We start from the raw sequence: 23289 nt of genomic DNA, 5'->3' as shown, positions 1-23289 counted from the left end.
GCGGCGTTATGCTCACACTACCTGGATCATTTTTATGATGCAAGGAGTAAAAGTTGATTTTTATAAAGAAAAGTTGGATACAGTCGTGAATACCATCATTTGCTGCCCATACATTGTGACAACATAATGCAATCCTAGATACAGAATCCTGCTGCACATACTTTGTGGTATCATCATAGTTTCCTGGATACCGCTATCAGTTGCGCATACACTGCGACATCATAATAGGGTCCTGGATACCACCGACTGCTGCCCCAATTCACTGTTACATCATAATGGAGTCCTTCATACCATCGCTTGTTGCTCATGTATTGGGAAATGATAATGGAGCCCTGGATAGAGGTTGGAGCTCCAGGATGATTTGCTTATTTCCAGTGCGAACGATTGCTGGGTTTAGCCAGGCTTTAAGGCTTGCAGGACCTCACCAGACACTTCGTTTTATTTAGTAACATCCTATAAATTATATATCATCCCGAGAATTTTTGACTTTTAGTTTGAAAGTAGACATCTATCGACTATGTGCCACATGGAAGTGGAGAGTAGCCATGTGGAGCTGTAGCTCATGCTATATGTATACAGACCTACCTGAAGAAGTCAAAATTCACCTACCAGAAATGCAAGCTTGTCTCTACTGGAGGAAAAGGTGCAAAGTTCTCTGTAGAGAATAGCTACATTGAAACTCATTAAGGCAAATTTCACATGGGCGAGTGCAATATCAGACCATGAAACTCTGCTCGATATTGCACTTGTGAACAAGCGATTTCTCGCTAATGCGTGGTGTTTGTGTCAAAAACGAATGCCATCACTTCTAGGAAGTAGCTATAAGCCATGCCGGAGGATTGGCAAATGTTTCTCAGTGTTTTTAATGCAAAACCTTGCCTCACACTCGACACATCATACACCATGCAATGCTTTTGCCAGCCCCATTGAAAACAATGCGCAAGGTGATTCGAGGGAACGGCCAAAGATAGGACATGCTGCAATTTTTTTTTCCTCCCCACAATGCAATGCGGGGGGGGGGGGGGGGAATCACTTATGTATACGACCCTATTCAAAAGAATGGGGTTCATATTTGTGCATCTCGCAATGCACAAATCTTGCACGATTTCCTCAGGTGTGTGAAAACAGCCTAAGTCAAATGAGGATTTCCTTGGCAGAGCAGAAGTAACTTCATAAGGTTGAAGCAAAATAAATGTTTAGTGTACCTGCAGAAGCAGAGGAATTGAAGCATGTGACCCAAAGAAGCAGGAGGATCAGGAGGCAGTCAGCATCCATACTGCTCAGGAACCCGTACCAGGTTCTCATGCAGGAGAAAGAGGTACATCAAGAAATAACTTTTCCTACAAAGACCAATCTAGTAAACACTCAGAATCCTCGTGGATGGAAAAAAAAAAGAAGTGTTATTGTGAAGAAGAAAAGGAGAGTGGTGGTTGTGGGCGATTCCCTATTGAGAGGAACAGAGGCCGCTGTCTGCAGATCTGATATAACCTCACGAGAGGTGTGCTGTCTTCCAGATGCACAGATAAAAGATGTGTCTGATAGGCTATCAAGACTCTTCAGTCCTACAGAACACCACCCATTACTACTAATACATGTAGGGACAAGTGACACTGCAAAAAAGGACCTTGCAACTATCTGCAGAGACTTTGAAGACCTTGGAAAGAAAGTAAAGGAACTAGGAGCACAGGTGGTCTTCTCATCCATCCTCCAAGTGGAAGGCCATGAAATAAGAAGATGGATTCTAGAGGTGAACAACTGGCTATGTTTATGGTGCCATCAGCAAAGATTTGGATTTCTAGACCATGGAGTGAATTACTTATATGAGGTACTCCAAGCTAGAGATGGGTTGCACCTTACAAAGACAGGAAAGTATAAATTTGATGGGCTCCTTGCTACACTCATCAGAACTTTAAACTAGAACATTTTGGAAAGGAAAGTGAAATGCCAGGCAAAAATATACAATACATTTGAGAACCTTGTTATTAGAAGTGGAAAGAAATGACAGACAAAAAAATTTAGACGAAAAGTAAAGAGACACTGATCAGAATAAAATGCACAGAGCATGGGTAACAAGAGGAATTGGAGCTCCTAACACAGGAAGAGAATGTCATCATAGGCATCATGGAAACTTGGTGAAATGATACATATGATTGGAATACAAGGCGATACAACTTATTTATAAGAAACCGGCCTTAAATAGAGAGGAGGTGTTGTGTTATATGTCAGGAAAACAATCTCCACCGAGATTCAAGCGTCAGAGTATGGTAGTTCTATAGAAACTGTTTGTGCAAGAATACAAATAGGAGAACAGAAAGGACAATTATTGTAGGAATTTACTATAAGCCACCTGGACTAACAAAAGATATGGATGAACTCTTTCTACATCAGATGACCAAGCTCTCAAAAAAGTACAACATAGTGATCATGGGGGATTTTACCTATCCAGACAGTTTGTTGGAAGCAAAAGTAATGGATCCAACAAATTCTTATCCGCTCTTGCTGACAACTAACTTCCAAAATGTAGAAGAGAAAACAAGGGGATCTGCTATCTTGGACATAATTCTTACCAACAGGGAGGGAATGGTTGAGGAAGTAAGGGTAGCCAGGACCTTAGGAGGCAGTGATCATGCTATCCTTGAATTTTGGATAACAAATAGAAGACCTGAGAAGACTCAGACCTCAAGGTTGGATTTCAGAAGGCAGATTTTAATGAACTCAGAAAGAAGGTAGGAAGAATCCAATGGCTGGATGTTCTTAAGGACAGAAATGTCCAAGAAGGTTGGGAAATTTTGCGAAATGAGATTCGAAGCAGAATTGTTAACAATTTCTAAAAGAAGGCAGAATGGGAAGCATTTAAAGAGATTAGGATGGATGAACACAGAACTTAAACACATTTTCTTCCATTTAAGAATGTGTGTATCAAATGGAAAGAGGAGGAAATATCTAAAGAAAAACATAATGCGGTCTGCAGAACCTGTAGGGCAAGTATCAGAGAAGCTAAAGCGAATAATGATTTGAGGCTTGCAATAGAGGCCAAAAGCAATGAAAAAGGATTTGGAGGGTATGTCGAAAGCAAAAGAAAAGTCAAAGATGCTATTGGATGCTTACAAGATGAAAATGGTGAATTGGTTAAAAATTATGTTGGGAAGGCCAAACTTTTAAATTCCCATTTTGTATCTGTTTTTATCAGCTGGTCTTCCCTGTGCTACTGAAGGAATAAAAGAATGCAGGCTATCTATAAGCCGAGAGATGGTGAGGGAACACTTAGCTTACCTCAATGAATTCAAGTCTCGAGGTCCAAATGAATTACATCCCAGGATATTGCAGGAAGCAGCAGAGGCAATTGCTGAACCACTCGCCGTAATCTTTGAAAATTCATATGGAAGAGGAAGAGTTCCAGAAGATTAGAGAAGGTCAAATGTCCTTATCTTCAAAAAAGGGAAGGTGGACCCAGGAAATTACAGGCCTGTGAGATTGACTTCTTTACCGGAAAGATGTTCAAACAAATTAAACAGCATGTATACAAGTACTTGGATGAGAATGGAGTAAAAACAAGAGTTGTATTAAACAACTCATGCCCGACTAATCTAATCACTGACTGGGTTGATCAATGAAATCCAGTAGATATTGTATATCTTGACTTCAGCAAAGTATTTGAGAAAAAAAAACAACTCATACCATCCTTATTGAAAAAATGACCAAATGTGGAATTGACAAGTCAACCATTAAGTGGATTCACAGCTAGCTGAGTGATCGTACTCAAGGAGTGGTCATAAATAGCTGCACATCCAATTGGAAGAATGTCTCAAGTAGGGTACCAGAAGGCTCTGTTCAACATTTTTATGAATGATCTCGAATGAATTGAGGGGAAAGTGATCAAATTTGCAGATGACACAAAGTAAGAAGGGATAGCTAAACACGAGAAAGGAGGATTCAAGAAGATCTAGACAAGCTTTAATGGTGGGTGGCAACTAACAGAATTGCATTTATTCTTGTTAAATACCGAGTACTACATCTGGGCAAGAAAAATGAAAAGCACATATAGAATGGGGGAAGTGAGCTATGCAGCAGCACATGTGTGAAAGACATGGGTATACTAATAGATCACAAACTGAACAAGAATCAACAATTTGATGCAGTTGCAAAAAAGGCAAACACAATGCTGGGATGTATTAACAGAAGCATAGAGGCTAGATCACGTGAGGTAATTATCCCCCTCTACTCTTCCTTAGTCAGACCTCATCTGGAATACTGTGTCCAGTTCTGTGTACCTGATTTTTAAAAAGACATAAAAAGATAGGTCAGCACTACCCAATAGAAATAGATCTCTCGATAGAGAGCTCTAGAGAGAAATATATAGGTGCATGTTAAACCATGGCTGCAACATACAATAGAAGCAGAAACCAAAAATGGCAACAGCACACAAAAAAAAAAATTTACTATCAGAGGTATACATACCTATAATCAATACTCTAACCACAATAAATAATGCAAGGTTCTTGGTATAGAGTTCGATCGAATTACATTGGCCCATCTACCAACGTCCAGGTGACCAAGCTCTCAGATGGGTCCTAACGCTAATACCAGGTGGTAAACCTCAACCTGGGAAAGCTGAGTTCCCACCTCTCAGAATGCTCCTCTCTTGGGACCAAGCCTACAAATAAAACCAGGGAAGGTAGGGTACTAGTCAAATGCTCCAGTAGGAGGGACAGAAGGCAAATGGGCAGCAGGTGTGCACGACCAAGTGAAGGACAGCTAAAACGTCACAATATTTGCACAAAAAGAGATAAGTCAGCACTACCCAATGGAAATATATCCCAATAGAAATATATAGGTGCACGTTAAACAATGGCTGCAACATACAGTTGGCTTCTGCTTTTAAAAGACATAGGCAAACTGCAGTAAGTTCAGAGAAGAGTTACCAGGATGGTGAGCAAACTATGTCCTATAAGGAGCGGTTAAAGGATCTGGGAAGGTTTAGCTTGCAAAAAAACAAAGATGAAAGGTGACTTAATAGCCGTCTACAAATATCTGAAGGCCTGTCACAGTACAGAGGGATCAGCCCTATTCTCATTTGCAAAACAAAAGACTAGAAGCAATGGGATGAAACTGAAAAGGAGAAGATACAGGTTAGATATTAGAGAAAAAAAAAAAAAAACAACTGACAGTGAGTGTGATCAATGAGTGGAACAGGTTGCCACTGGAGGTGAATTTTCCTTCAATGGTAGTCCTCACAGGAGGCTGGACAGACATCGGTCTAGAATGATTTAGTGAATCATGCATTGAGCAGGGAGTTTGACTAGATATCCCTAGAGGTCCCTTCCAATTCTGATAGCATTGCCTGCTACCCATGAATTGTGACACCATAATGGATTTTTTGTGCATACAATTAACATTGGGACATCATAATAGAGTCATGGATGCCAGTAACTGCAGCGCAAACATTCTGGTATCACAATAGAGTCCTGCACGCTATCTCCTGCTACTCACATTGTTGCATCCTAAAACAGTCCTGGATACCATCTCCTGCTGCTCATACCTTGTGACATCTTAGAGTCCTGGATTCCATCATCAACTTCCTATGCATTTATCACATAATAATGGAGGCCTAGATAGTATAATCTGCTGCCCATACACTGACATAATAGAGTCCTGAATACCACCACCTGCTGCCCATACATTATGACATTGCATGGGGACCTGGATACCATGACCTCCTGTTCATACATTGTCACATATCAGAAACTTAATACCATCTCGGGCTGCCCATAGGGATTATTCTGATAGGAGATCGGGAAGGAATGTTTTCCACAAATAGGCTAAATTGGCTTCTGCCTCATTAGGCTTTATTTTTTGCCTTCCTCTGGATCAACATTGCAGGCCACCCAACTTATCTTATACAGCTGAGCACTCCGAGCGGAGGATGCAGAACAGCCGAGTGCTCAGAGTGGGGAACAGCTGGATGCAGAAGACAAGCAGAGCCAGCACGCTTGTCTTCATCCTCCACTCAGCTGTATAACAGCCGGGTGCTCCAAGCAGGGAACAGCTGGATACAGAAGACAAGCTGCCCCGCTTGTGTTCTGCATCCCCGACTTGGAGTGCAAGGTGATCGCTCAACGTTTGAGCGATCTTGTGCTGCAAATGACACGATTGTCGCTCAAATGACATCTTTTGAGTGATAATTGTCTAAATGGGCCTTTACAGTAGTGCTATGCAATTACTGTAACGAGGAGTTACGGAAAAAGCATAGCATGCTGTACTAGGCCATTTCCATAGTTCTCATTCACTTGAATTAGAGCCACACAGAGTGCTGCATTGAGGCACTCTGTTTCTGACAGGTGGTCAGGTTATTCCATCTTGGCCCCAAAAAGCTAAGATGGGAATACCCCTCAACTATCACCCAGCTACCAGGTAGATAGAGCCCCATTGTTTACTAACATAGGTACCATGTGCCCCCCTCCAGCACCAAGTAGTTTGAGTCGAGCAGTGGTCAAGCATGCAGTGCCACTATATTCACAATCTATGGGACTGGCAGCCAAGTACTGCGCTTGGCAGTTTACATGCATGTGGGCATGACAACGTAGTGACAAGCTTTGCCTGCTCCAAACTCCTTAGGCTAGCGCGTCTATATACAGCTGTTGGCTGTCCAAGTCTCTTAACATGGCAGGTTAACAATAGATGCACCTTTACTACTTTTATTAAAGGCAATCTGTCAGCTTGAACATATTGTCCAAACTGCAGGCAGCAGGTTATAGAGCAGGAGGAGCTGCGATACATAGTATTGTGGACAGATTCAGTAGAAGGTTACATGCTCAAGGACATTTAAAAAGTTGCGCCCAAGATTCTCAAGCACAACTCTGATGGTGCCGCACACGGACCTTTAAACTCCGAAAGAGCAAAGATATAAATGAATAGAACACAAGTTATGTTAAATCTTCCCCATAAACCTATATACACATCTGCTCGGCTCCTGCTGCTCTATAACATGCCTGCAGCTTGGACAGTGTTTGAGCTGACAAGCTCCTTTTAAGCTTTAGGGAGCCATTAGTGAGCAGTTTCATAGTGGTTCCTCTACTACAGGGAATTAGATCTTTAGAAGTCTATGAATGTAATAGGATTTTCCACTATACACATCTGCAGGATGGTTGATAAATGTATGATTGGTGGTTTCCTAGCAGTCAGAGACCCACCAATCACTAAAAAGGAAACCCCTTCCTTCAAACAACCCATTACACATCCCATGTGGATGTACAGAAATCAGCAAAAGGTAACATCCCAAACTGTTTATACACATCGCCAATAGACTTTTATGGAATGGGCCATGTGCATGCTAGGCCATAAAACTTACTGTAGTTATTCTGTGGATAGGTGATAAATACTAAGTTATTAATTATCCTTCAAAATGACAGGAAAATGGAGACATAAAAATAAATTTAAAAAAAACAAAAAAACAAAAACAAAACACTTATGTCCCATTCACAACCGTATTTCATGGACAGCACACAAGGCCCATAGCAGTGCATGAGGCTATGAAGATGGGTGATTTCAGACAGAGGGTCAGTGATAACTTATTTTATGAGTAAATGTTTTGGACCATTTAAAAGTTGGTTGCAGTTACGTATCAAGTTGTGAAAAAAGTCAAATTTGGTTTTCAGAATTTACAATTTTGGTGACCAGAGAAAACGGAACGTGGCTGTCAGTACGAGAGGAAGGGGGGGGGGGGGCGGAGAGAACACGACTGTATGAAGGCTTCAACTGCAGTTTTGTTCTACATGCGTTTCCCTTGAAACATAACTTTGAACTGAAATAATTTTATTAAAACCCAGGGTAAAAATTCATCCTAGAACTACATCTCTCAGTAAGGCCTCATGTCCACGGGCGGGTGGGGTTCTGTGGGCGGGAGCTTAATTAAGCTGTGTCCGCCCATGAATAGGCTATGGGCGGCTTGAACTCTTGATCATCTGCGCAGATCCCGGAATTCAAACCTGCCCGTGGACATGAGCCCTAAGGCTACCCATTCAAGTCCAAAGAGAAGACGTGCACACACACAAAAATGTTCCCTCTGCGTTTCACATCATCCATTGTCCCTATATACTAAACAGCACATGGATGTGTCCTCGGAAGGTCTGACGCGAGATGTTCCCCAATTCCTCAGACTCAAGTCAGTTTTGCTGGTATGCCACAAGCCTGTGTGCTGCATTTGTAACCAGTGTAGGGACTCCTCAGAGAAATACATCAAATGCAGAACTCTACACTGTTCTGACCGTAATACAAAGTAAACAAAGGCATAAGTGTACAAACCAGGTTATTCAGCTCAGAAACACCAAAGTTCCAGCCATCTGATGTAACCACAGGCGTTCTACTCTGTACCACCATCTGTAAATGAGCATATCATGTAGTCCCTTCTCATAGAAATGAATAGCAGGTGCAGAAGTTAACCATTGCTCATAACTGAAACTTTATGATTTGGTCTTTAAAGTTGTCCCCACTTGGCCGGCATTACAGTCCACTGTAACTGCTTCTTACAGCAAAACGGCCCATTCATTTTAATTGGCCTCAGCCTGCAGTACCACCCTGGGCCACTGCATAGTGTACAGAGCTGTCTGCTTTATGTGGCAAAACAGCTGGAATTGGGAAAACACCTTTAGCAAGTCAAAACAAAGGTTAGAGTGCAAATTAAAAAAGAGAATTTCTGTAATGTAGAAAACAAGGACAATAATCTTTATATTTCTGCACAACATCTTTCCAAACACTTTTGTTTTTCATACAAAAAAAAACAAACAAAGAAACTTATTTTTTTTTTTGAGAATAGATTTATTTTTATGAGACTCGTGTAGAAAACTGCATGAGGCCCGGTTTAGCTGTCGGCAATCTTCTCCTGAGCTCTGAGAAAGCTTGCTTTTTTCTGAGCAATGCGGTCTCTTTTTTGTGCCAGAGACATTTTGGCACGATTCCATCTGGAAAAGAAGGAAGATGATTAATAAAAAGACACTGAAGATACTGCGATGTGGAGCAATACTGCAAAATCAAGGGCTGAAATGGTCACGTGTGAAAAAAGTAGTACGTTTCATAGTCTTACATCAGACACATATCAACAAGCCCTTTCCCCGTGTCGCCTGTTCTTGCTGTGGAGGAGAGAGGTGGTGTCTGCTGCTGCACACAACTACCCATTATGTTCTATGGCAGGGAGCACTACTTGGAGCCACATGCAAGCCTTGAAGGGTTTCTGTGCGACCCCCAACTATCTGCACACGAAAACTACATATGTGCAGCCAACTCAAGAGAAGGGACGGACAAGTGCTAATAGTGCCATCAAAATCAGGAAAATGGCACCTGCATAGCACTCCAGAAAGGGGTATATGGGAGAGAACTGCCCGTCTATGGACGTGGTATGCTTCAGTATAGATTGGGGAGATGGGGGCCCATAATCACCCAACAGAAGAATGTCCTGGAAGGGGAATACAGACATTTATAGCATATTAATTTGATATCCCATAAAATGTCTGATTGTTAAAAGTATTTTTGCAAACAGGACAATGTGGACACCGGACCAAAAAATGAAAAAAAGAAAAAAAAGTTTGTGCACCCCTGGTCTACAGCAAGCTACAGAAACAGCCAAAGGCACAACATGGCTCGGGCTTAACAAGCTCTGCATGCCGAACACCTACATGTCAACTGGGATTAAATAGCCAAATTATTCATCAACTTCAAAGAAGGTGAACCAATACCTTTTCTTTTTGACTTCTCGCACGGGCTTCTTTTCATGGACTGGGTTCTCTCTGATAGCAGCGTGAGCCTTTTTATAGATTTCTTCCGTCTGTCAAGACAAAAAATTTTGTGAGAACAAAAAAAAACAAAAAAAAAAAAAAAAACCTGTGAAAGGCAATGGCAAACCACCCTGCAAAAACAGCCTGGCAAGAAAGCATCACCTTGTGACGTCAACCTAGGAGTCAGTCATGACTGTTCATTACAAGGATCCTGCAAGAGATAGTCAAGCACTTGAATGTTTTCTAGCACGTCCCTGTGAAGTGGAGCGGCAGCGCACATGCTCCAACACTCTTCCATCCATGCAGGGGCCTCAGAGACCCTTATTTTCAGATTGAGGGGGTCCCAGACACAGCTAACTTGTGGATTGGGGTAAAAGAGGACCTGTCAGTTCTGACATGTATAGAAAATACTTTTATTCTTTATAGAAGCAATTCTAGGTCATCTTTTTCCTAGAACTCTGTTGTACTTCCTAAAAATATGAATAAGTTGACAGCTGGGGATTACCATTCACCCTTTTAAGGGGCATATCTATTGTGTCAGACTAAAAACCCAACTAGTAACCCGGTTAATTCATAAATGTCTGAGAAACAGGAAGCGCGAAATTCAGCGTTTGAAGGAAACTCTCAGGATTGTGAATACAGTCATTTACTGAGCCCCACGTGTCAGGAGAGGAGCCACATCCACTTTAAAAGGCTCTCTCAGGCCAACAAAGGTCTTCTGAGACACTTCTTCATGGCTATGCGCCATATCATTTCCCAGCATTGGAAACAGAGGGGAGGGTGGCCTCGGTGGACGCTGTAGATTTCATCAAATATATGGAGGATCTCAGAAGTTCTGATCTTGAGATTGGTTTGGAGCCAGCCAACACCTACGCCATTTGGGCGGTTTGGATAGATTTTAAGGGATCTCCGTCGTTCCCTAAATGGCCTGCGAATGGATCAATGTAAAAGGAGCCATGTCGAACCTTAAAGAGTTTTGGTGGACAACACCTTGTTTTTCGTTCCCACTCACTTATCCTATTAACTATTCCATGTGAAGTCGAAAGACTGCCAGCCCCCCCCCCCCCCCCCCCCTTCCTAGTCTTCTCTATCATGGTCTTCATTTGTTTATGTTTATATGTAATGTTTTATGCCCTTTGTATTACTATTTAACAGTTTTTCAGTATGAAAACAGAAGTAACCCCCTCTGTTGTCTGGGGGCTGCTAGGAGGAGGGTTTTATCTCCTGGTTGATCCCTGGGGAACCAGTGGCCCATTGGATTTAAGTTTATATGGTTATTGTTTGTTCATTTGTTTTCAGACATCAGATGGTTTTACGTTTGCCATAAACATGAGAAGACACAATTCCAGGACCGGTGTTTATATCATTTATCACCTTGTACCCCCTGTAATGCAAGTATCTGGATGTCCCCAATATAACCCTGTAATGTTGAACTGAAAACCTAAACATATTTTGAAAGAAAAGTCTTCAACTCTGATAGGTGTCATTGGTAATGCAGGTTATGCAACGATTCCAGTCAAATAGTAACAGATGCCCCTACTGTTACACTACAGTAATAAATGCTTCATCCACCACCACCAGGGAGTGTGTTAGTACCGATCTAATGGTAACAGCCTGCAGACTCCATACTCGCAGGTAGTGCAGAAATCCTTTGACATGACATACTGAAGTCTGGCTGCTGCATCGGAAATCAGATAGTGGAAATGATGCCCATCTATTATAGCGGTACTGACCGTATTGAGTCCGGTCTGCATTTCTAAATCAAGGGACGGACGCCAATAGCACATCTACTAGAGCACTAGTGCTGTGTACTGGCATGTGGATGCTGCACCGCACTACCGGCCTCAGTCACACGTCATACATACATCCTCTGAGGCAGTTATCGGCTGTTTTGTGCCTCTACAGCAGAAAAATAAGACAAGCGAGACGACCGGATCGTTAGGGCTGGAGGGGCAGCAGAGGGTTTGTAATGTTTCTTTATTACATTACTTGCAGCTTATTTTGAACTATTGTTCACAGCATTCTGCACCAAAATCCACTTACAATAAGCATCCCGTTCCTTTAAATGCAAAACTGCATTTCTGTCAAGAGATAAACTACTGGCGAATCACGGCGGTCGACACTTTCCATAGCATTGCTGTGGAGAGCACCAGCCTGTCCACAAGCGGCGGGCAATTCGACGCGGCCAGCCTATCAGATAGGGCTGACCGGCTGAGATTCGCCACGGGACTTCGCAACGCCCGTGGGCAGGGGGCCTTACTGCTCCATACTGGAGCAGGAAACCTGAAACAGAGCGCCAAGGGAAAAACAAACATGTATTGCAGCTTATAGAGCTAAGGATAATGAATGTTAACCATGGTGAACTCAGGATTTGCTTAAGGTTCATTTACATGGGATGAGCTGTCAGGCAAACGATGCCCCACACTGAGCCCAGCAATGCTAACAGTAGCGAGTACCTCTGACGACATGAAGGTGGAGTGGGCCAGGAAGAGTCCTCACCTGCCTGCCTCCATTCACAGTAAGCAGACAGTCTAAGTGAACAACTGCCGCTTACACTGAACATGTACTTCAGTTTTCTGTATGCAGAAATTGAACAATTCTCTTCCAATCATAACGTCGCTGAATGCGTTTAAATGGGACAATCGTTTGAATTCCACAATCCCGATAATAGTTCAGTTTAAAAGGCATATTAGTTTAAGACATTAGTAAGCCTTCTGAAGTCTAAGTGTTCACCATATATTCCATTCTACTTACTTGGTCAGGTGTGATGCCGTTCTTTACGTACTGAGAGAACTGTTTTTTGAATGCGTCCTCGTCTTCCTCCATCAAGAGGCGCATGTAGTCCGCCACGTTCTGGCCCAGTATGTGTTTGCGGTGGACTTCAGCGTTGAATTCTTTGCTCTCTGAGTCAAAGCCGGGGAATCGTTTTGTGCTAAGGGGGAATAAATAAATAAATGAAGTTGATGTGTACCAGTTCCCAACATCTATTTCTAGAATATAACCAAACAGGAAACAGAACTATTGCAATCTGGGATGTAAAGAATATTCAAAGTGACTCAAATTAAGAGTAGTTTATGCCCTTCTGTCTCAGACCTGCAGTCTTCGGACTGAGCTGGAGATATTAGGGCGACAATGTCACAACCTTCTATTATACCTTGTGACATCCAAGTATTACGGCCAGCAAGACAGCAAAGCATAAAAGCGAAGGACACTGAAACAGATGATTCCTAGAAGTAATGTGGTTTCATCACCGTATGGAACAGTATGGGTTCTCTGGTTGTATTCTCACTGCAGCATCTACAGCATCTACTTCCAGAGCAAAGTTCTTACAGAATTGCAAAGAAAATAAACAAAAAGTTGGTTTCACTGCCGAGACTCCCACCGATCTGGAGAACAGGACTTTCATGTCCCACTCTGTCACTGAAGGGGTTTCTTCTTCCCCAGAAGTGACGTCACTCAACGGAGCGCTGGCCAAGCATGCATTTCAATAGCAGTGACGGAAAGTCGCATGAAAGTGAATGGAGCGCTGACCATGCATGCTTCACCAGCACTCCACTGAAAGTAATGTCACTGCTGTGACAGAAGCAACCTCCGCAGTGACAGGAGCGCTTCTCCAGATTACCAGGCGTCTCTCCCCCCCCATCCAATAAAATGCTCTTAAAACCACAGCAGGTTAACCACATAAGCATTAATAAGTGTAAAAACTATTAAGTTGCCCCATCTTCATTAGGCTCTTAGTACATGCTTCCTGTAAAGAGGCTTCACAAACAGCAGAGGTGCTGCTGAATAGCGGCTGTGGAATGGAGCAATGTGCAGTACAAAGTGAAGGAGTTAAACCCCGTTTACTTTACAAGAGAGCATGCTGCGAGTTTTAAAGTCCACAGCGTGACTGCTGCAGAAACGCTGCCAATTTTCACCACAAAAATTCATTGATTGCAATGAGTGAATTTCACAGCGAAAATCTGCACCAAACAGATTTACTCCACGATGCGTCATCACACCCTTAGGCCGCTCACACATGGCCACGATGTCACATTTGTTTTTGAAGGCAGCATTCCTGCCTCCGACAGCAGCTTTAGCACACCCCTATATTAAATAAGGTGCGCAAAAAAAAAAAAAAAAAAAAAAAAAAAAAAAAACCTGTTTTCGAGCAGGTCTGCAAGACTCCATTGAACTTCCAGACTCCATAATGGCAGTCAGAATAATCCCCGGATCAACATTTGAAAGTTCCTGCCTGACTCCAAGACCCGAATCAACAACCCTGCCGGTCACCTAATGTCTATATCCTGTAATATCCTTCCCCTCCAGAAAGACATCTAGTCCCTCTTAAACTCCTCTATGGATTTTGCCATCACCACGTCCTCAGGCAGAGAGTTCCACAGCCTCACTGCTCTTACAGTAAAGAACCCCTGTCTGTGTTGGTGATGAAACCTGCTTTCTTCTAGACAGAGTGGATGCCCTCTTGTTACCGTCTCAGTCCTGGGTATAAACAGATCATGGGAGAGATCCTTGTATTGTCCCCTCATGTACTTATACATGGTTATTTGGTCACCCCTTAACCGTCTTTTTTCTAGAGTAAATAATCCCAATTTGGATAGCCTCTCTGGGTATTCCAGTCCTCTTATTCCATGTATTAGTTTAGTTGCCCTTCTTTGAACCCCCTCAAGCACTGTAACATCTTTCCTGAGCACCGGTGACCAGAACTGTGCGCAGTATTCCATGTGGGGCCTGACAAGTGCCTTATATAGTGGGAGGATAACGTTCTTGTCCTCCGCCCCCTATACCTTTTGTAATGCACCCCAAGACTTTATTAGCTTTTGCAGCAGCTGACTGGCATTGGTTACTCCAGTTTAGTCTATAATCCACTAGTACCCCCAGGTCTTTTTCCATCTTACTTTTCCCTAGTAGTACCCCATTTAGTGTATATTGGTGACATCCATTTCTCCTGCCCATGTGTATAACCTTACATTTATCCACATTGTACTTCATTTGCCATTTTTCTGCCCAAGCCCCCAGCTTATCCAGGTCCGTTTGTAGCCGTACATTGTCCTCTGTTGTATTAATTATCTTGTATAATTTTGTATCATCTGCATTGATATTTCACTGTTGAGTCCCTCTATCCGGTCGTTGATAAATATATTGAACAGAATGGGGCCTAATACTAAACCCCGTGGCACCCCGCTAGCGACGGTGGCCCAATCAGAGTATGAACCATTTATTACCACCCTCTGCTATCTCTGAGCCAATTCTTTACCCAGATACACACGTTTTTACCCAATCCGAGCTGTCTCATTTTATACATCAGCCTATTATGCAGCACGGTGTCAAATGCTTTAGAGAAGTCCAGATATACGAGATCAATAGACTCTCCCAGGTCCAGCCTAGAGCTTACTTCATCATAGAAACTGATCAAATTGGTCAGACATTAGGAAACCTGCCTCAATGTACAAGGTTACTTGTAAAGAGGTTGCCCCACTATTAGCAGTTTTGCTGTAGGAAGCAGATCTGTACATTGTGCAGTGGCCTAGGTTGGTACTGCAGGCTGAAGCCCATTCACTTCAATAGTGCCATTGCACAATGTACAGAGCTGTCAGCTTCCAGTAGCAAATCTAGAAGTGGGACATCACCTTTAAGACACAAGTAATAAAACCCCAAGCAACAGCTATAACTGCCCTGCATACTGTGCATTGTTTAGGCAGATGAAATTATGGGAACACCCGAACTAGCCGTTGTATGCAATTTCTGCAACTCCCATAAGTGTGAGAGGGAGTTGGTGAAGCAGTATAGCACACTGAGCAACCTTTACACATCTTAAAGCAATATATGCGTCATAGGATATAACAACATGTGTTAGGTGTATTGTGCTGCTCACCTGTGGGGAATGGAGAGGCCGCCATCAACAGCTCCCTTCAGAGCACCAAAGACTCTGTTTCCAGTGGTGGTTCTGGTGAGACCAGCATCCAGGTAACAGGTGAAGGCACCAGGCTGTCCATCAATGCTTTCCACATTATACTCGTCACCGGTAACTTCCACTTGACCTTCATAGATTTTGTCAAGGCCAAATTTATTTAGAAGCTACAAAAAGGTAAAGATAGTCCTCATTAGTACGGCACAGGTTACTTGTATTATTGCAAGGACAACGACAACCACTACTAGCCATAGGGGAGATTTTCCCACTATATAGAATATGCTTATGCTGTACGCAGATTTTACTGCGGATTTATGCCGCTCACAGAAAGGGGTGAACGTCTGCAGCACAGTGTGGATTTAAATTTGGCACCACAGGTCAATTTATTCTGCAGATTTTTGCACCTTGTGGACAAGATTTATCCAAATCTCCTCCCATCACCATGATATGTTACGATTATACACATTAGTTCCATGACAGACATTTTGCAGCCCATTTACTGTGTATAAGCAAATATGCAGAACTCCAGCGGCACATTTGACCCTCTAACCCAACTCTTATTCTTCCCCTAAAGGAGTCCTGTTAGCCATCTGCACCCAGCCACCATGCTGCCTCTGACATAACGCTGCTCAGCAGTGGGAAGCAACGGCACAGTGTCACCAGAAATCCTCTAGGGGACACTAGTGGTATCAGGAGTGTGACGTACCCTGCGGGCCAGCAGCAGTCCTGTGCAGTAAGCTGCAGCATAGTTTGTAAGCCCAACCTTGACTCCATACTTGGAAAGCTCATGGGCGTATGCAGCACAGACAATTGTATCTCCTTCGATCTTGGCGTAAGCGATCTACGAGAAAGCGAAAGTTTAAGATTATGACGTGAAAAAAATCAGGGAAAATTCAAATACATTTTTACAGTTACAGCAGCTCATAGTCAAACAGAAGACAAGCATGCCCATGCTCAGCGTGTACGACTACCTGGGTGCAAGCCAAGTCTACAGCTCCTATCAAGTCAGAACAAAGGGCAACGAAACCCGGCAAGCCTCATACTATCGAGCCTACGGGTCAAACATACCACCTAAACAAGGCAAGTTTCGGTTGGATGCTGAAGCCTAGTCATGTGAACTCAGATAACACCCATGTGGCCAGCAACTCATAGTTGCACAACCCCTTTAAAAGGGCACCCGTCATGTGATTCATACTACCTGAATCACGGGCAGTGTGAAACCCTAAACTACACGATTTCGCTGTATTGATAACACTTTAGACTAATTAGGCTGCTCAGCCTGTGCAATCACGGCGCCGGTTTGTCCAATTTCAATGAGAACAGGCCCAGCAGCGTGGAAAAGTACAGCAGATGGTGCGATAGCGCTCCCTTCATAGCGCAGTTACATCACGCTATCGTGAGGGTATGTACGTCTGCAGATACCTTAAAGCTGAGAAACAGAGGGCCGTTTCCTAATGTCTGCAGATTGGAAGGGAGCGTCTGAAACCCTAAACTTTTATACAATTCTCTAAAATTAAGGGTCTCCCCATTACTCAAGACCGGATAATGGAAAATAAAATAATCTGCAGTCCAGGATCATCGCTGGCGGCCGTGCCACAACTTGTATACATCTTAGGCTGCGTTCACACGGGGCGGAACTTCCATGTGGGCTTTCCGCACGGAAATTCTGCAGGCAATCTTAAATCTGAGCTTAAAGGAGATGTCCCGAGGCAGCAAGTGGGGTTATACACTTCTGTATGGCCATAATAATGCACTTTGTAATATACATTGTGCATTAATTATGAGCCATACAGAAGTTATCAAAAGTTTTATACTTACCTGCTCCGTTGCTGGCGTCCTCGTCTCCATGGAGCCGACTAATTTTTGGCCTCCGATGGCCAAATTAGCCGCGCTTGCGCAGTCCGGGTCTTCAGCTTTCTTCTATGGAGCCGCTCGTGCCAAAGAGCGGCTCCGTGTAGCTCCGCCCCGTCACGTGCCGATTCCAGCCAATCAGGAGGCTGGAATCGGCAGTGGACCGCACAGAAGAGCTGCGGTCCACGAAGGTAGAAGATCCCGGCGGCCATCTTCAGCGGTAAGTATTGAAGTCACCGGACCGCCGGGATTCAGGTAAGCGCTGTGCGGGTGGTTTTTTTAACCCCTGCATCGGGGTTGTCTCGCGCCAAACGGGGGGGGGGGGGGTTAAAAAAAAAAAAACCCGTTTCGGCGCGGGACATCTCCTTTAAGCAGCAATGTGGACAAGTGGAAAGATGGCCGCAGCGGAATACAGGCGGCGAGACTACTTCAAAACCTGCGCAGCTTTGAAGCTGCCTTTCTTCCGCGGAAATCTCACCAAATTTCTGTGCGGTCATTCCGCAAGATTTTGACAGTATTTACACCCCCGGGGAGCGAAGCCTTACGCTTCTTCCATGCTGCATCTTTGGTGTAGGTTTGCCATAAGCCCCAGGACTACTTCTAGCGCTATTTGCTTATTTGGCTTCCATTGGGGTGGTTCCCGTCATGGTAGCCTTTTACTGCATGCGGTAGCGCAGCAGAGGCATCCAGTAATGAAGCAGCATACCAACACTAGAGCGTTCTCCACAATAGCCGCCTATAGAAGACAGATGCCACTGATTGGCTTTTGTCAAACGTTCCCAATGGAAGCCTCGGATGTACATCTAGCAGTGAAAGCAGCGTTCCTTCCCCAAGGCACACGGACTCATCACCTACCACAGCGCTACTTACCTGGCAGATGATGTCCCTGTTGGTGACACGCACAATCATCCTGTACTTAGGGGTGTTGTACTTGTTCTTGTCCTGGACGACCAGTCTCTTACGGGCAAAGTAGTCAGTCTTGCCCTCTGTCAAGAAACACAGGTTATAGCAGCAACTTCTAATCCAAAAACCCACTACCGCCATAATCCCGCCACTCACCTCTCCTTCTGCGGAACTTGACCTGGTAGCGCTTGAAGTAAGCCTTGTTCTTCACAACTTTAACGAACCCCTGTAAGTAAAGAGAAGTTACGGCCACAGAACATGATACAGATGCTTAGAGATACTCTAGTCTTCAGGGCAAGCGCTCGGTCACATCGCCGGTCCATTACGGAAGCAACGACGGCCAGATGCGGCATATTCTGGACCCCCACAGTGGCTGACGGACCCCACTGACTGAATGCTTAGGACCATTTGATGCATTGTGACCCCCTATAGACTACGGGGAGCAGATATCACTGGGTTCCTCAACAACGGAGCGCACCCCACAGGATACTGAGTATTTGGTGTGAAGGAATGGATTAACCCTTAATCTTCGTCAGTAACTTGGGTTCACATCCACGTCTCCATCTTTAAGGTGGTTTGCCCTTCAGTTTCATACAGATGCCGGCTGTCAGTTCATGTTAGATGTTCTTTGTACCCTAAATATGGTTTTAATCAGTGTCAAATAAACTAATTTTTAAATAGCCTAGTCAGTGAAAAGGGTTCAATATGTTTTAGACGACCTCTGCCTCGGTGAAGGCAGCCCTGGCATAAACGTGCATTACTAATTCTGACCCGCCAGGGATCAGCAGACGCTCCTTCGTTGGCCGATCGCATCTTTTAGGCCGTTCTAACATGTAGCGAGCGTCTCCACTGCAACATGCAGGAAGAGCTACACTGATCGCAGCGGGACGAGGGCAGGAGAGACACGGCACGTAACAGCAGTTATCAGCACATCGCCCTGCGCACACGAGGGGTCCACTGCCCACAATAAGGAGGGTATATGGGGGAACCAACACTTGTTACCGTTCCGTTTTTATGGGCTGGCATGAAGGGCCTTATACAAGGGCTGGGGGTTGGACGGCGTCCATTGAAGTCAATGGAAGGCGTCCATGCGGAATCGGCAGGAAACTGACGCATGCTGCAATTATTCATCCGTGAGTAGAACCCGCGATTGACTTCCGCTCGTGTGCGTGAAGAATTATTTTTCCATGGCGTGCTATGAGGGGTTAATGCTGCGGAATCCAGAAGCGGTCACCGGGCCCTGATGCAGTAGCAAAAATCCACCTGGGTGCATGAGGCCTTAAGCACGCTTCTGTCCCGGTACTGCAGGGTAGACTACCAGAAGTCGGTTTGGTTAGTGGCTGGTCGGGCAGTAAAGATGGCCACCGCCATAGGTAGTGCTAGGACTACCACCGCCATCTACCTGTTCTCTGATTGGTCATATGAGCAACGTTAGCCAATCACAGCAGTGTAATTAGAAAATGGTGTCGACCATCGTGGCCACCCAAATACACGAGGATGCAGTAAAAACCACCGACGGCCGCCACAATCGGCTGCAGGTAATGTCCCCCCTCCACCCTTCGGCAAGGGGGCGGGTTTTGTCCGGGAAGTGGAGAGTCACCAAGACAGAACAAGCAGCACTGTGTGCAGCGGGCCGGGAAACTACCTGCTGGTGCACCCCAATACTTAGAGACCCCCATCGTTAGAGAGGTTTGCCAAATAAGACATTGGGGGAGAATGCATCTATACAGAAATAAGGAAGCCCGATCCTCGCGCCCAGCCACTCCGCCAGCTGTAGAGGTCATGTGGTCACCGCTGCAGCCAATAGAAGGCTGGACACGGGCATCATCAGCAACATCCCGTAAGCCTACTGCATTAGATGCCCACCTAACAGGAAGTCACCAGGGCATCACTTGTCAGTTGCCACAGCGGCACGCCGACACTACAGTACGCTGCTTTTCTACAGTTTTCGGCACAGGGCGGGGGAGGGGCAAACTCATAAGGAAAAAGTTTAATGTTGGACAACCCCTTTAAGAGCCTATATGGAGGAGTCAGGCCTGTCACTGTTAGGCCGGGCTCCCACATGTCTTACAGCGCACGCTGCGCGCTCCCACAGGCCGCCGCTCACGCCAATTACACTTTACACGTGCAAGAAAAAATAAATGCCCATGTTCCATCGTGGCGCGTATTACGTGTTCATATGTGCCAAGATAGCGCATGGCAACGCGCAAGTACACAAGGCTGGCGGCATGCAGAAAATCACGGCCGTCTGAGCCCGGCCTAAATTAATTAGCGCGTGTCATGTGACATCTCAGAAGATATAGCGCAGAATATATACATATATCCACCGCCATAATCACAGGCGTGTAGACTGGAACCATCACATACATGAGATATAACAAGGACAGAATGTAGATAATATCTCCCCCACCGGGGAGCAGAATGCAGCACATGTAATAATACACATAGTGCACCGCATATAACTATATATACTATAAGGGCCGCAGCCCAGCATTACACGAGCAGCCGCAGCGGCCGGCCGGCCCAGCACTGCAGCAGCCATTAGGCCACGCTGGAGGCGGATGACACTCCGGCACAATCTAACGCCATCCGCGCCCTAATCTCTGTCCGACCGGCCGCTACGCGCCGCGCACACAGCAGGGGACGCTCACACACCGGCTGCAGGGGATATCGGGCCCCTTTACTAACCATTTCGCCGGATTTCGTCCCTTCTCGGCGAGGACCGGAGAGTCACAGCGCTGGTTCCGGCGCTGGAGAACTGGGAAAAGGCCGTATATACTGCGCATGCCCAGTAAGTAGCTTGCCGCGCAGGCCTACTGGGAAAGTACGTGCGGCAAGATGGGAAGCCACGTCGTGTGATAAGTGCGCGCAGAAGGAGGTGCTGCCACCCAGTGTCAGCTAGTGGAACTGTAATTATAATGGGAATGTTTGCTATTTTGTGTTTCAGCGGGTTTTCCGCACTGACGTGTGATTGGACAGATTTTTAGGGCTTCTTCACACGGGCCTACATGCGTATGAACAAGGGAAAAATCTTTTTTCCCTTACCTTTCAAACTCCTCGTTATTCCGCACGAGTTAAAAAAAAAGAAGATAAGAGTATAGTGTGAGAAAGACACGGAAAGCCCTCTCTTTTCTCAGGCGTACTATTAACGCCCGAGAATCCCAATAGCGGAAATGAAACCAATGAAATCAATGGTTTTGTTTCGTCCTGGTATGCGTCCATGATTATCACGGCCACATAATGGGACAAAATCACACCCATAAGCCCTCAGGACTCCCGCACACGGGCGCATTTGTGTGCGTACTTGCAGGCGAAACATCTGTACACGCAATGCGCAGCGAATAGAATCCATTCATCTGAACAGGTTCCTTCACACTGTGTGTTTTTCAGTGTGCCTTTAGAGCGCGTCAAAAAAAAACGCGGCATGCTCTATTTTGGTGCACAATTGTGCATCAAAGGCCCCTGTCTGCACGGAAGATCCAAAGCACCTGGGAACGCACAGAATCCGAACAAAATTAGAACATGCCGCGTTTTTTTTACTAGCGCGTGAAAATCCACGATGCAAATCCGACTGTCTGGGGACAACTGCGGATCCCCATAGAAGTATATTGGCTGCGGCCACGGGCGGATAATGTCCTTAAAATATCGCCGCAGAAATTCCGCCCGTCTGCAGGCGCCCTAAGGCTGATGCACCTACCTAGTCAGCTGGCCCACTTACTAAGTCGGCTGGCCCGCCTGCTTAAACGTGGAGCCGCCAATGTGAGCGGTCCCAACAGCGCCCTAAAGCCCTTGTGGAAGTAGATGTTTCTTTCCTGACCGTGACGTCGGCGGATCGTATAATATAAGTATTTTTTTTGCTGTCGTTCATAGGAATATTACTGCAATAATAACAGTAAGGCCTCATGCCCACGGCCGTGACGGACTCCACCAACAGAACAGCGGAGTCCGACACGGCGCTCCCCAAAGACCCCATATTCACCTCTACGGATCCGCTGCGCGAGACCCGTTCCGCGAGCTGTCACTCATGCACAGTACAGCGCATAACACGGCCGACGGTGTAGGGTGACGCGATTTCTTTAACACTGCGGAATTCCGCAGCATGAACATTGCGCTGTTAGGTTCAATAGAACCTAATAGCTGCGGGATAACTCCGCGGATTTCCGCCGCGTGAAATGCGGCAGAAATCTGTCCGTGGGCATTAGCTATAAGGGTACCCGAAAAATCAAAAACAACAATGAAGAAATCAAAGCGGTTCAAGTCTTTATCTTCTTCAGATCGCAAATCAACCGCAATGGAGAATCAGGACCTGAAATAAAATAACGAATCGCGCTAGCGCACAATATGAATCCCTCTCCGCCACAGGGCGTAACTGTACATCCTGATAGGGTGGTACTTAACGCATCAGGACGTACCGTTACGCCTTGAGGATAGCACAAGATCAGAAGCGATCCTGCACTATTCGACAGCGGGAGCCGGCTGTCACTGATAGCCAGCCTCCACCTGCAACAGTGGGGGTTTCATTAGGACAGCGGCCCCCGCTGTTAACCCCTTCCCTGCTGCATTCTATGTAGATCGCAGCATGTAAAGGGTTCACAGAGGGACGTCATCAGACTTCCATGATGTAATCGTGGAGTGCTGTCGGGTTTCCATGGCAACAGGACACCAGATTCAGGTGTCCTTCATTGTCTATGATCGCTATAACAAGCGATAAGGCATTGCAGGACAGAAGTCCTGCAATGCTTTATCATAGCGATCATAGGTGTTGTGCATCAGGTCATACAGAGTGTAAAAAAAAATTGTGTCAAAAAAAAAAATAAGGGTAAAAAAAAAAGTTTAAAAAACCCTTTTTTGTGCTTTTCC

The 23289-nt window shown here is 45.1% G+C and overlaps 1 protein-coding gene across 1 annotated transcript; it reads right to left on the bottom strand.

Moving 5' to 3' along the window:
• Nucleotides 1–8790: 8790 nt before the first annotated feature.
• On the bottom strand, nt 8791–21253 carry RPL5 (ribosomal protein L5). Its single transcript, XM_066597354.1, has 8 exons — nt 21118–21253; nt 18586–18655; nt 18397–18512; nt 16382–16516; nt 15640–15842; nt 12522–12699; nt 9729–9817; nt 8791–8957 (listed from the first exon to the last, which is right to left on the bottom strand). The coding sequence occupies exons 1-8, from the start codon at nt 21118–21120 to the stop codon at nt 8858–8860; spliced, it is 894 nt and encodes a 297-aa protein (XP_066453451.1). The 5' UTR covers nt 21121–21253; the 3' UTR covers nt 8791–8857.
• Nucleotides 21254–23289: the final 2036 nt, after the last annotated feature.

The sequence above is a fragment of the Eleutherodactylus coqui genome, chromosome 3, assembly GCF_035609145.1.
Source record: "Eleutherodactylus coqui strain aEleCoq1 chromosome 3, aEleCoq1.hap1, whole genome shotgun sequence".
NCBI classification, from domain to species: domain Eukaryota; kingdom Metazoa; phylum Chordata; class Amphibia; order Anura; family Eleutherodactylidae; genus Eleutherodactylus; species Eleutherodactylus coqui.
Note: the sequence above shows the minus strand (reverse complement) of the source record. Positions and strands in the feature narration are given on the sequence as shown.

Coding starts and splice junctions, on each gene's coding strand:
- RPL5 (XM_066597354.1), bottom strand. Junction 18,513..18,585: donor CAAGTTCCGCAGAAGGAGAG/GTGAGTGGCGGG, acceptor GTTTCTTGACAG/AGGGCAAGACTGACTACTTT. Junction 16,517..18,396: donor ACAGGGACATCATCTGCCAG/GTAAGTAGCGCT, acceptor GCTTTCTCGTAG/ATCGCTTACGCCAAGATCGA.